Source organism: Zeus faber (genome assembly GCF_960531495.2).
Source record: "Zeus faber genome assembly, chromosome: 20".
Lineage (NCBI taxonomy): Eukaryota > Metazoa > Chordata > Actinopteri > Zeiformes > Zeidae > Zeus > Zeus faber.
Window position 1 is genome coordinate 25,638,266 of NC_137207.1, and position 12,626 is coordinate 25,650,891.

Genomic DNA, 12,626 nt, shown 5'->3' on the forward strand with positions numbered 1-12,626 from the left:
TTAAAGTGGCGATCCGTCACGTCGTCTTGAAGGGGAAATCCCGGAATTCTATCGGAAATGGAACAAACATCCCGACAATGTGCTAAACGTCCAAACCGACAGTTTTACCGACCGCAACGATCGACGCTGCCTCAGCCAATCCAGCATAGCGGGCGACGGGCGGCGAGCGGCGGGCGGCGGGCCCCACCCCCACCCCCACTCCCGCCCCTCCCGCAAGCAGCACATGAAGGGAGCGCAAGCGGTACGCAAATACATTCAACCGCCTTCCCCTCCTCCCGCCCAGCCTCCGCGCTCCCCCTCGTCGTGGAGGCTTTTCCCGCCCCCCGGGCTCCCGCCTCCACCTCCGACAGACGGGAAGGTTTGGGGACGATTGCAAATCTGCACTTCGCCCCAAGGAGCGAAGCGCTTTTGCGGGTGCACGTACGTGACCTCGCGGTGAACTGGCAACCCGTTCACGCCGCCTCCCCGCCCGACATGCTGGGGTCCTGCTTCCTTGTTCCTCCCTCCTTTGTCCCTGGTGGTCCCCCCCCCCCCCAAAAAAAAAACCACCACCGCCGCCAGAGGCCCTTGACGGGATAAGTGGATGAAGAGGTGGAAAATGGAGGGATGGTTTTATTTTCATTGCAGGCTGTTTATGCACATTCCAGATGCGATGAACATCCATCTGGGTATCTACCAGCGCTATGGGAAGCCAGCGAATGGGGAAGAGAAGCCCAAATATAGAACACGCTCCCCTCTAATACACCATATAAGAACATCTAAGTACACCATCCTCCATATAAGTACATAAGTACAAGATACAACCTTAACTGTAAGACCAACCACAACATCAAGCAGCGAGTTAGTGCTTGAATGGAGCTGTTAAGTAGTGTAGTGTAGTGTCCAGTAGAGTAATTATAACTCTGAGTGAAGCCGGGAACGAAAGCGCTCATAGAAATATATTTCCCCAAAAATACTTCATATCAGTTGAAAATACTCTGTATAAGACTGTCGACATCGTCAAGTACATGGTCATTCCCTTAATGCAGCTGTAAAGCTAATTAATTAGGGGTCCAGCCCATTAATCTCACTTGTTGCCATTTTTCGGGCTAAAAGCGTGGAACGCCCACGATAGACGTGACGGACGTGAGGGACGTGATGGACGTACGTGTCAAAATTCCGAGAACGAACAATAACAACAAGTAAACACATCTGCCGGCAGCCGTACCAATACCAAGGGTCCAATTTAGTGTTGGTCGTGAAGCGGGGAGCGAACGCAGGTGGTTGCCTCGGGCGACGCCTTTCTGTGGATTACATTTTCGATCGCTTACATTTCCATGAAATCCAAAAGGCCTCGACGTCTTCCTGTGAGTGATTACAATTACACGGCTCCTGGTTTTCCGACGCGTTCCCCGCACATGAACACATCATTCGTTCCCCCGCTCTGGCCAGCGCGGTGGCGACCCTCTGCGGATTGACGGTTTTTCGTCTTTTTCCGCAAATCACACGTCTTCATTGACACAAAGACCAAAGAGATCAAATATAAATGGAACATCCCTGCAGACATTGATATTTTAAATCTGTGGCCGCGTTACTTTGCCGGATTCGTGAAAAAAAATAGTAATAGTAGTCCTTAAAACCCCGTCACCACGTCTGAAACGTGCAACCCAGCGATGCGTTCAAGATCCAGCGGGGGCCCAAAGTAGAAGCCGCGCAAACAGTAATTACTCAGAGAAATACCACAACGTGTTTTTTGGCATTTCAACGCAGTGTCAACGTAGCTGAAAATGTAATCGAAGTAAAAAAAAAAAAAACCTCAACAAATGAATGAGTTGCCCGACACGGCACCAAACGGCCGCCGCTCACCGAGAGAGTGGCTCCGCAGACAACGCGGTGAGTTCTAACCATGAGAAGTTCTGCTTTACAGGCAGGCATGGACGGCAACCGGGAGCAACCGGGAGCAACCGGGAGCAACCAGGAGCAACCGGGAGCAACCAGGAGCAACCGGGAGCAACTGTGAGCAACCAGGAGCAACCAGGAGAAGACAGACCGGGGGTGGGGGGGACCCCACAAAACTGTAAAACGCACCCGACGCGACTAAACTTGAGCCCGTGTATTGCCGCCTGCAATGATATAAAACACGTGACATTGTAATTTTAATTGGGCCGACTGACCCAAGCGGGACTTAATCAGAGCGATCAAAGCCCTTCCTCGTCCAACCGGCCCTGTCCTGACCCCGCGAATCAAATCTACATTTAAATCACTTCGTATTATTATTCAACGTCCGTCTTTGATGTCGACGGCGGGGGCTCCCCTGAACGTCCTGAGTGACGGGGAGCGGAGCGACGGCGCACAACAACAAACGGGAGCGACAACAACCGCGCCGGGCGCCGTCGACCTCCGACGGCCACATTCTCGGCGGGAAGTAACCGTCGTCATTTATTTATTTATTTATTTATTTTCCTTTTTTTGCTGCAAAGAGTGAAAGGGTGAGGGTTGCAGCGCAGGGGGGTCGGGAGCGAGGCGCCAGAGAAGAAGGCCCCCCCAAAAAAGGAAAAAGAAACGGCATCTGCATCTGTTTATCTGCAGCGATAGGAGTGTAATCAGTGGGAGCTGAGCGGGGGGGGGGGGTGATTTGGGGACTTCTCCAGGGCAAAGACGCAACACGAGGAGCTTTTTATAGAAGCCAGTCTGCAAGTTATGACAGAAAGGAAGAAAAGCAACGGGGAGACGGCGGTGCGGCCTGGGAACGGGGACGTCATCTGCCCGTCATCCATCATCCCCCACCCTCCATCCATCCCTCCATCCATCCCTCATCCATCCCATTACCCTCGGAGCGGCAGCAGCTGGAACAGGGACTCATGAGGGATGGTGATGGCGGCTTCCACGGCGCGGCCGAGAGGGAGCGACGCGCTAAAACACATGTGAGAGTCCCAGTGTCCAGGACCCGGGGGGTCCCCGGCGTCCGGTGTCCCGAGGGGTACGAGGGTCCAAGTGTCGTCCGGGTCCTGGGTGTCCCTGACGTCCGGGTTGGTCCACGGGTCCAGGTCCCGGGGGTCCCCGGCGTCCGGGGTTTTGAGGGTCCGAGTGCCGTCCAGGTCCTGGGGATGCCAGACGTCCGGGGGGTCCACGGATCCAGGTCCTGGGGATCCCCGGCGCCCGGGGTTCCGGGGTCCACGTCGGAAATTCGACAAACTCATCGTTTGCTCTCCATCCCCCAACAAATTCACTACAATCTGGCAAAACAAATCCATCCACCCATCCACCCACCCATCCACCCATCCATCCATCCATCCACCCACCCGTCCACCCATCCATCCATCCACCCGTCCACCCACCCATCCACCCACCCATCCATCCACCCATCCACCCATCCATCCATCCACCCATCCACCCATCCATCCACCCACCCATCCACCCATCCACCCATCCACCTATCCACCCATCCATCCATCCATCCATCCACCCAGCCACCCACCCATCATCCATCCACCCATCCATCCACCCACCCATCCATCCATCCACCCATCCATCCACCCACCCACCCATCCATCCATCCATCCACCCACCCATCCATCCACCCATCCCTCCACCCACCCATCTATCCATCTATCAGTCTATCCAGCTATCTATCTGTCTACTGTATCTATCAATCCCTCCATCCGTCATCCCTCCATCCATCATCCCTCGCCCGGAAAGCTTCGGGGCCACGTCCGCCGCTCACTGTGGGTCAGTGAACCGGCGCCGGCAGGAGGTGGGCTCCACCCGCTCCGCGCCATCTGCTGCGACAGGAAGCGGCGGCTGCCGGGACGTCTGCCGCTCCGCCCGCAAAAATCAACTGAAAAAACAAAAAAAACGCGACTCCAAATCTGAACTGATCCCCGAAATCCGCTCCGTGTCGGTGGTGAATGGGAGTGGAATGGGAGACGGGGGTCGGCGGCCCTTCCTCCTGAGAGCAGACGGTCCCCGTTCCGGCTTCCTGCTTTTGACGCCTTTAATGGTTTCCTCAGAACACAATGCGGGTCGGTAGAAGTGAACGTTTAAGGTTGTCGCCCGTCGCCCCTGCCCGATGGGAAACCGTCGGCCAACGCCTCCGTCGACCCTATTGTGTGTAAAAATTCAGTTTCCACGGGAGGGGCTCCGGCCGTTCAGACCCTCTGGCTTTCTGGCGTCGTGCGGAGGCGGCTCGTCACCGCATCCAGTTGCCTCTTTGCGTATTGAGTGAGGGCGGAGGTTAAATCCTGAAATCCCCAAGAGCTGAACGGCGGGGGGTAGGGATGGGGCCCCCGGTCAGCTCCGCTACGGAGCGGGCGGGTGCGGGAGGCGTCAGTGTGAGGAAAGAAATCATCGCTTGTCCAATCGGCGAAGGGGGTCCAGGATAGCGGGCGGAGCCGAGACACAGGCCGGCTTCCGAGAAGCTTCTCCGTTGCCATTCCTCCCCTCGTCGGGCATCCGTCAGCCCCAGAACAGGGGACGGTGTTGCTACGGAAGGGGTTGAGAATCCTCTTCCAACCAGGGTAGGGGGTCCAGAATAGTGGCCGGGGCCGGGATATGAGCCCACCTCTGTCAACATGGTTTGGAAAAGGAGGGAGCATCAAACCACCGGACCAGGGGGTTAGGGGAGGCCTCTGACTCTTCTGTACCATTGTTTTTTGGACCATTTCACAGCCGAAACCCTTCGGCTGTGAAAGGACTCAACTCATACTGTGTGTGTACTCAATGCCCCCCCGCTCAGCCACTGAGGCCGAGGTGGAAACAACACGCGGCGGCGTCTTCCTTTAAATGTCTGCCTCCTTAAAAAAAAAAAAAAAAAAAGGGGGGCGAAGCGGAGTAGAAGTGCACGGGATCCCCAGGAGAGCTGCCGGGGGAGTAGCCATCCATAAAGGAGACGGGCTCTCTCAAAGGCCAAGGAATGAGAGAGCGGGCCGCCTGGGCCGGCCCAGGTATGGCCGACGTCTTTTTTCGGAAAAACAAGGTTACGACTAAATGAAGAGCTGTCTTCACATCCAGTGGAAACCAAGCCAGCGGCTGAACTCCGACAACAAAGCCCTTTATTGTCAGAGCATATATTTCTCTCCATGCAGACGCGGGTCTAAACGCGTCCCCGGGCTTGGCTCCCGTGACCCCAGACTAAATCAAAGGCGAGTCGCCGATCCTGGCAACGGCTGGTGATTGAAGTTGCCCGGTTGCCAAGATTGAAAAGCTACGCGTGTGCGTTGCCGAGTTGAACACATGAGATCACAGTGTAGTCGTATCCCCCTGCAGTCCAGTCCGTAGGAGCAGCAGCAGCAGTAGTAGTGGTAGAATTAGTATGAGTAGTGGTAGTATTCGTAGCACTAGTGGTATTAGCAGTAGTAGTAGTGGTAGTATCTTACCACTAACACCAGGATCATGGGTCCTTGGTAGATGTAGTCCGTGTACACGCCCGACCTCTTCCCAAACCAGCACCTGAAACAACACAATCAGTCACATGTTGTTTATCTTATTGTTAGGATTATTTTTCCTTGTATTTAGGTTTAGATTTATTTGAATTAGATTAGATTCAACTTGATTGTCACTAGCAGGTACAGGTACAGAACCAATGAAATGCAGTTGACGTCTAACCAGAAGTGCAAAAGAAGCATTTAAATACCAAAGTACTATTTGAGTACCGTGTTTCTGTGCAGTTATGATGTATTATGTACAACAGCATAAGGTTCTAAATACAGGTTTTTCAGGAGTATAGGGGGATTATGTACAGAGAGTATAAATAGACATTTTATATAAATACTATATATATACATATAGTATATCTATGTATATTGTGCAGGTTTTGGTCAGGTTATGGAATATAAAACAAAGTTTAAAAAAGTATTCTGCAGTTTTTAGGTGATAGCAGTGCAAGGGCAATTGATGAAACAGTGCAGTAGTGAGTGTAAACAGTTATACAGTGCAAGGCAGTAAATGTAAACAGGATTATTGTATATACCGCCAGAAAAAAATCTTGTTTACTTTTAGATTAATTTGATTATTTATTGTCGATTTTAAGGTCATTGTATACTGACATTTTTCTTGATTGTTTATTTTTGTTTTAATTTGTGTACTGTTTATTTGTATTGTTTATTACGAACTTTGAGGTCTGTTGAATATTCTATATGTTTATATTTTTTGAGCTATCATTTTTAGTTTTATTGCATATCTCCAATTTCGTCTTTCCACTGCAGTCTGAGTGGTTTGGGTGGGTCTTGTATGAAAAGAATGTCATTGTTATTTGGTGATTTATTTGCTACATATCCATTTAGGATGAACTTTAAGAGTCCCAATCTCGCTAAACGGGGGTTTTGGCCTTTGGTCTTGAAAGGTGAGTTGAAATCTCTCATTTGATTTGACGGTCTAAGCCTCTCAAGTACATGAGGTTTATGGAAGAAAAAAATAAGAGGAATTTCATTTTAATACCTCATATTAAAAAGAATCTCGACAGGACTCTAGAACAATGCTGATTGAATCCTGTCTTTTACCACGTTAAATGTAATAACCAGGATCTGACCCCTCATGCAAAAATGTGTCAGAGACTCATATCAATCGACATGTGATTAAAGAAGACCGTTGAGATGCAAATGAGGCTACAGCTGGTTTTTAATCTGCATCGTTTCATTCATGGAAACACAGTTTGACTTTGCCTCCTTTGTCCTTTGACCTTCGTCTCTGCCGCTGACGGGGGAAAGGTCTCAAAAGGCCTCCAAGACTCCAAAAAACTCAGAAAGACTGGAAAAGACCCAAAACATCTCAAAAGGCCGCTCACCCTCCGTCAGACCCCAAGAGGCTCAAAAAGACTGGAAAAGACCCAAAACATCTCAAAAAGCCCAAAACACACCAGAAGACCCCAAAAGGCTCGAAAAGACTCAAAAAGCCAAAAGACTCCGAAAACCCCCAAAAGACTAAAAAACATTCAAAGACAAAAAGAGACTCCATCCAAGTCTCAAAAAGACCTGAAAACACTCAAAAGTCTTAAAAAGCCCAAAACACTTTTTTGTGTTTTTTTCCACTGCACGTAAAGCTCACTAACGCCCGCTCACATCTGGCTTTTGTCCAAAGTGGGAAAGGTTACACCCGGCGTTCAGTCCCGGGACAAATGACTCTGCAGTCGTCGCCGGTTTCCGTCGGCTCCAGCTCGGGTCGCTTCTGATGTGAACGTCGCACCCGGGTCCACGCGCTTATTTGGCCCCGTTCAAGCCGCGATGCGAGGCGCGTTGATGTTCCGGGGGTCGGCGCATTAACAGACAACAATATCCAAGTATCATTCCATCTTTTCATATCCCATTCAGACCGCTCCCTGGGGGCCGCTCCGTGGGGGCCGCTCCGTGGGGGCCGCTCCGTGGGGGCCGCTCCCTGGGGGCTGCTCCCTGGGGGCTGCTCCCTGGGGGCCGCTCCGTGGGGACCGTTCCAGCCACTCCCTACTCTCAACCCGATCCCACGTTTATACGTAAAAGCACGTACAGTATATACGTTTACTTTGGAGTAAAAACGGTAAATGGAAAGGAAAAGACTCTTAAAAACTGGAAAATATTCTTAAAGACTGGAAAAGACTCGTGACGGAGACTCACTTCTCATTGTCGTAGTAGAGCTTCCCGATGGCCCACGCCACGATGATGGGGAAGGGGATACCTGGGGAGGAGAAAGGACAGAAAGACTCATCCCTCCATCCTTTTACAGCGGTGGAAAGAGTGATACGTCATAACAGCACCAGGGAGGATTTAACTATGGGAGGAATGATAAATTGCTTTTTTTTATGCTTTTCACGTGATTTACTGTGTTTGTCAAGGTGTTTGGGAAAGTTCAGTAACGAGACGAAAAATGAGATACAGGATAATGAAATAGGGTACCACAATATATATACAAACCAATACATTCATTCAAATCACTTAAATGTAATCAGTCAAATTCATGCCAAAGTGGTTCACACCAAGGTGCTGTAATCATCTCAGCGGTCACAGAGTGCGTTAGTGCAGCTTTCCAGCCTCACACTCCCTGAGCGACATCATATTTCTATGCACAATGCTTCCCCTCCATCAGCTCCTCCGAGACATCTGCCCGTATCCACACTCCTTTATCGTGCGCTCGTTCTTCCTCCTGTTCCCTGTTCCCCGGCGCCTGCCATGCTCTGTCAGGAGGGATCGGTGTCTGGGAGCCAGGCCACGCCCGGCGCCCGGCGCCCTCGCCCATCAGCCCAAACGCAGCCACGCACTTTGATGATAATGCGAGCAGATACAGGGGCTGGGCTGAATATAAAGAGTGAGGGAGCGAGGAGGAGGAGGAGGAGGAGGGTGATGAGGAGGAGGAGAGAAGGAGGATGAGGAGAGGAGGAGGAGCAAGAGGAGGAGGAGGAGGAAGAGGAAGAGGAGGAGGACAAGCCGCCGTTTCGAGGACCTTGACACCCTCTTTGTCGCCAATGTGTCGACTCAGCGCTGGCTGTCGGCCATGATGAAGGTAATGATGATGATGATGGTGGTGATGATAATGATGACGATGATGAAAATGATGGTGATGACTATGGCACCACGGTAAGATAAGGATCTTACAGGAATCCAGGATCTTTATTCTTCAGGATTATTATTTATTATAATTGTTATTATTATTATTATTATTATTATTTATTATAATAATTATAATTATTATAATTATTATAATTAATTATAATTATTATTATTTATTATAATTGTTATTATTATTATTATTATTATTATTGTATATGAGTAACACAGTGAGTGCAGCCTCACAGGGACGTTCCCTCCGTCACTTTATTCACATTTTACCATCAGAACCATCAGAGAAATTCAACCAAACATCACAAATGTCTGGGACAGATGGAACATTTGTAATATTTCCGTGACTTTTACGCATTAAGACATCTTAACTATAAAGGAAGGAATCTGTCTGTCTGTCTGTCTGTCTGTCCGTCCGGCCGTCGATTATCTCGACAACCGTTCATCTGATCTACTTCACACTTGGTGGGTGTGTCGCTGGGGACTCCAGGACGTGCAGTGTCCAACTCGGTGCGATTTGGACACGCGACACTTGAATTATTAATAAACCTTCAATAAACAGCGAAGGGCGAGCCGGCAGGGGGGCGGGGCTTCCGGCGAGTTGCCGGCGTACTCGACGACTTCATTGGTGCTGACTGTGCGTTGAATTGGAAGTTTATTTTTGAGATTTAATGGATTATTATTGGAGGTGTTTTCTATTACATTTTTTTTTAATGTTTTTTTTATGATTAAAAAAAATAAAAAAACAAGAAAATAAAAAAAGATATGTTCCTGTGATATTTAGAGTGAGTATTATCACGAGAAGTGATGACGTATCCTTTCTGCCCCCCCAGCGAAATTCTGGAGGGAAACTATAATATCTCTTTTTGTGAGCGGGGCTGAATAAACAGCAAAGTGATAAAATAATAATAAACGAATGTCTTAAGTCATATAATTATGTCTATAATCAGGCGTGAGGAGGAAATGTGATCCTCTTCAGGATCTAAAACAAAGATCTGCTGCAAAACCTGAAGCGGACCAGACCAGACTTTTTCAGTTGACGTCACCATTGCACCACTGGATAAACTGCCTTGCTCAGCACAGGGTTCTGTTTACGCTTTGTGTTGCGTTCATATCTCCAGATTTCCGCTCTCGGGGCTCGATAATATAAACACAATATAATATAACACATATAAACATATTATAAAATATTATGTTATAATGCTATATTATATTAAATTGTGCTGTGTTTTGTTATATTATAATAAAATGTGTCATAATATAATACAACACAACACATCATAACACAATATAACACAACACATCATAACAAAATATAACATAACAAATCACAACACAACACAACACAACACAACACAACATAACATAACATAACATAACATAACTGTGGCAGTTCTGCCTACCACAAGCCAGCCAGGTGGCATTTTCAGGGCCCTCCAGCACAGAGACACAGAAGACGGAGCTGTAGATGCCAGTTTATTGTGTGTGTTGGTCAGTTGGAATTAGCCAGGAGCAGATGGAGCATGTGATGACAGGGCTCCTCTCCTGAGGGTGTGTGTGGGGATGGGGGTTTTACCTGCTGCTCGTTAGACCAACCAACGAGCAACAGGTGTGCAGCCACCCTGATCCCAATCACCGAGATCCAGGTCGGGTGTGGCTGCTCAACCAGACCATCCCCACACCACAATAACATAACATAACATGACATAACACGACACGACACGACACAACACAACACATCAAGAAACAACACAATAGACCACAATATAAATAATCAGAGCTTTGAGGTTGTTTGAATCGCACTTGATCTCATTTACTTCCTTCACGCCCGGCAGTCACCTTGATCCCAATCACCTAGATCCAGGTCAGGTGTGGCTGCTCAACCAGACCATCCCCACACCACAATAACATAACACAATATAACATAACATAATATAATACAACACAACACAACACAATATAACATAACACAACATAACACATCACAACACAACATAATACAATACAATGCAATGCAATACAACACAACACAACACAACACAACACAACACAACACAACACAACACAACACATCAAAAAACAACACAATATAACACCAGATAAATAATCAGAGCTTTGAGGTCGTTTGAATGGCACTTGATCTCATTTACTTCCTTCACGCCCGGCGCTAGAGCTTGACATCATTTGATGCCGTTTGACGGCCGTGGGCGCGGCTGCGGGGGGGAAGCGGCGGTGCCCCTAATCCCGGTGAAACGGAACGCCGTCGCTCCTCGTTTCCCCGTGACGGCGGCGCTCCGTGTCACCGGGCGGAAGGAAAGGCACCTTGTCCGCCAGCGAATGGCGCGGTGCGTGGCCTTCGGTCGGACGCTTTTAAACGATAAAAACATGACGCCGACTCGGTGAAAATGAGCTGAAAATACAAGACGGGAAGAAATGACAGAATCAATCCTGTGTTATTTGGGGAGGGATCACCATTGTGTTCACTCATTCGTTTGGGCTAATAACTCATGATATATTGTAATTACTCAAGGCCTGATGTGTCTAACGCAGCGTGAAACACCAGATAACCAACGTCCCATTTGTCTGCTAATTACTTACGATTAAACTGTCACTTAATTGAGCACAAAAAAAAAAAAAAAAAAAAACCTCAAGCTTGTTCACCCAGGAGCGGCAGGTCGGCCATTTTGGAGGGCCAGAATGCAATGACCCAGAATGCACCTGTGATGAGCCGTGCAAAATCGCAGTTGTTTCCTGGGGGGAAGGGAGTAAAAGGTCCCAGCGCTGTTATCCTGTGTACATACAGTGTATATACAGCATATATACAGTAACAATTCAGTATACAGTATATATAGGGTATACAAACACAGCATACACTATATATACACAGTATATATACAGTATACAGTACATATAGAGTATATACACAATATACAGAAACATAACAGTATATATACAGTATACAGTATAAATACAGTATATATACAGCATACAGTACATATAGAGTATATACACAGTATACAGTAACATAACAGTATATATACAGTATACAGTATAAATACAGTACATATACAGTATATATACAGTATCACTTTTTTGTGATTTTTGTGAACTCCAAAATACAAATTTTTTTTGCAGCTGCTTTACTCAAAACGTTCACGATTTGTGACGTTTTACATGTAAATGTTTTTATATTTATATGATATACTGCTATATGATGACCGCTGATATACTGCTATATAATCCTAAATGTGTGTCTAAACTGTATTTTGGGGGTAAATAGATCCCTAATCTACCTGTGGCTCCTTGTGTGCTTGGCTTGATAAGTTTGGCTCTTTTTGGAGATTGGGCTCTTCAGGGCTCACTCAGTAGAATAGACTTGTCCGACTCGTCTCGAAATGAGTTTGTTCTTTGGTGGGAAGCAAAGTGTAAATCCGTAGCGCTGACTATGAATTATTCCAAATGCATAGAACTTTTTCCTTGCGCAAATTTCATGCTCAGTCATTATTTCCGGTTCGAGGGTTGAAGACTCACTCACTCGAGGCACGTACGCTACACGCACGACTCTCAATGCATTTTCGGGAACCGAGCGCCGAGCGGGGTAGGCGTCCCCCCGGGAGCATCCATCGAGGGCAGCGCTTCTCCGACATCTTTTTTGCTAGTGAACCCCCTCTAAGATCTTTTTTCAGCTGAGCACTCCCTTCACTGGCACCGGGAGAAAAAAACCCCAAATGAACATACATGATGTACTGTATGTGCATGGTATGTGTTTTTTTTCACTTTTTAAAAAGAATTTCGGTGTAACCCCTGCAGTAGCCGAAAGAACCCCCATTTGAGAAACACTGATCTCGGGGGTACGTGAAAAATAAATCTGTGATTTACCTTCCCAAACAGTGCTGTTGAATAACGACTGCAGTCTCAGTTCCAAAAATAAATGCCTGCACCCGAGTGTAATATATTATCACAGTGTCTAACATGGAGAGGATAATGTTCATAGAATATCAACCAGGTTACAAAATAACCCACAGTGTGTGAATCGTGCAGCATTGTTAAATTTTTCTGGAACGCATTTCTCGAACTTCGCCCGAACATAATGTCGCCCACGCAGTCCATGAATTATGTTAAAAA

General features: G+C 47.7%; 1 protein-coding gene across 2 annotated transcripts in view; it reads right to left on the minus strand.

Annotated features, from left to right (window-relative positions):
* LOC307246097 (corticotropin-releasing factor receptor 1-like) overlaps nt 1-12,626 on the minus strand; it is an 80,048-nt gene that overhangs the window by 7,449 nt on the left and 59,973 nt on the right. For both annotated transcript variants that reach the window (XM_080021898.1, XM_080021899.1), the window contains exons 9-10: nt 7,563-7,623; nt 5,355-5,427 (exon numbers count right to left, since the gene is read on the minus strand). In XM_080021898.1, the coding sequence (XP_079878024.1) occupies nt 5,355-5,427; nt 7,563-7,623 (134 nt within the window). The remainder of the gene's footprint in view (nt 1-5,354; nt 5,428-7,562; nt 7,624-12,626) is intronic.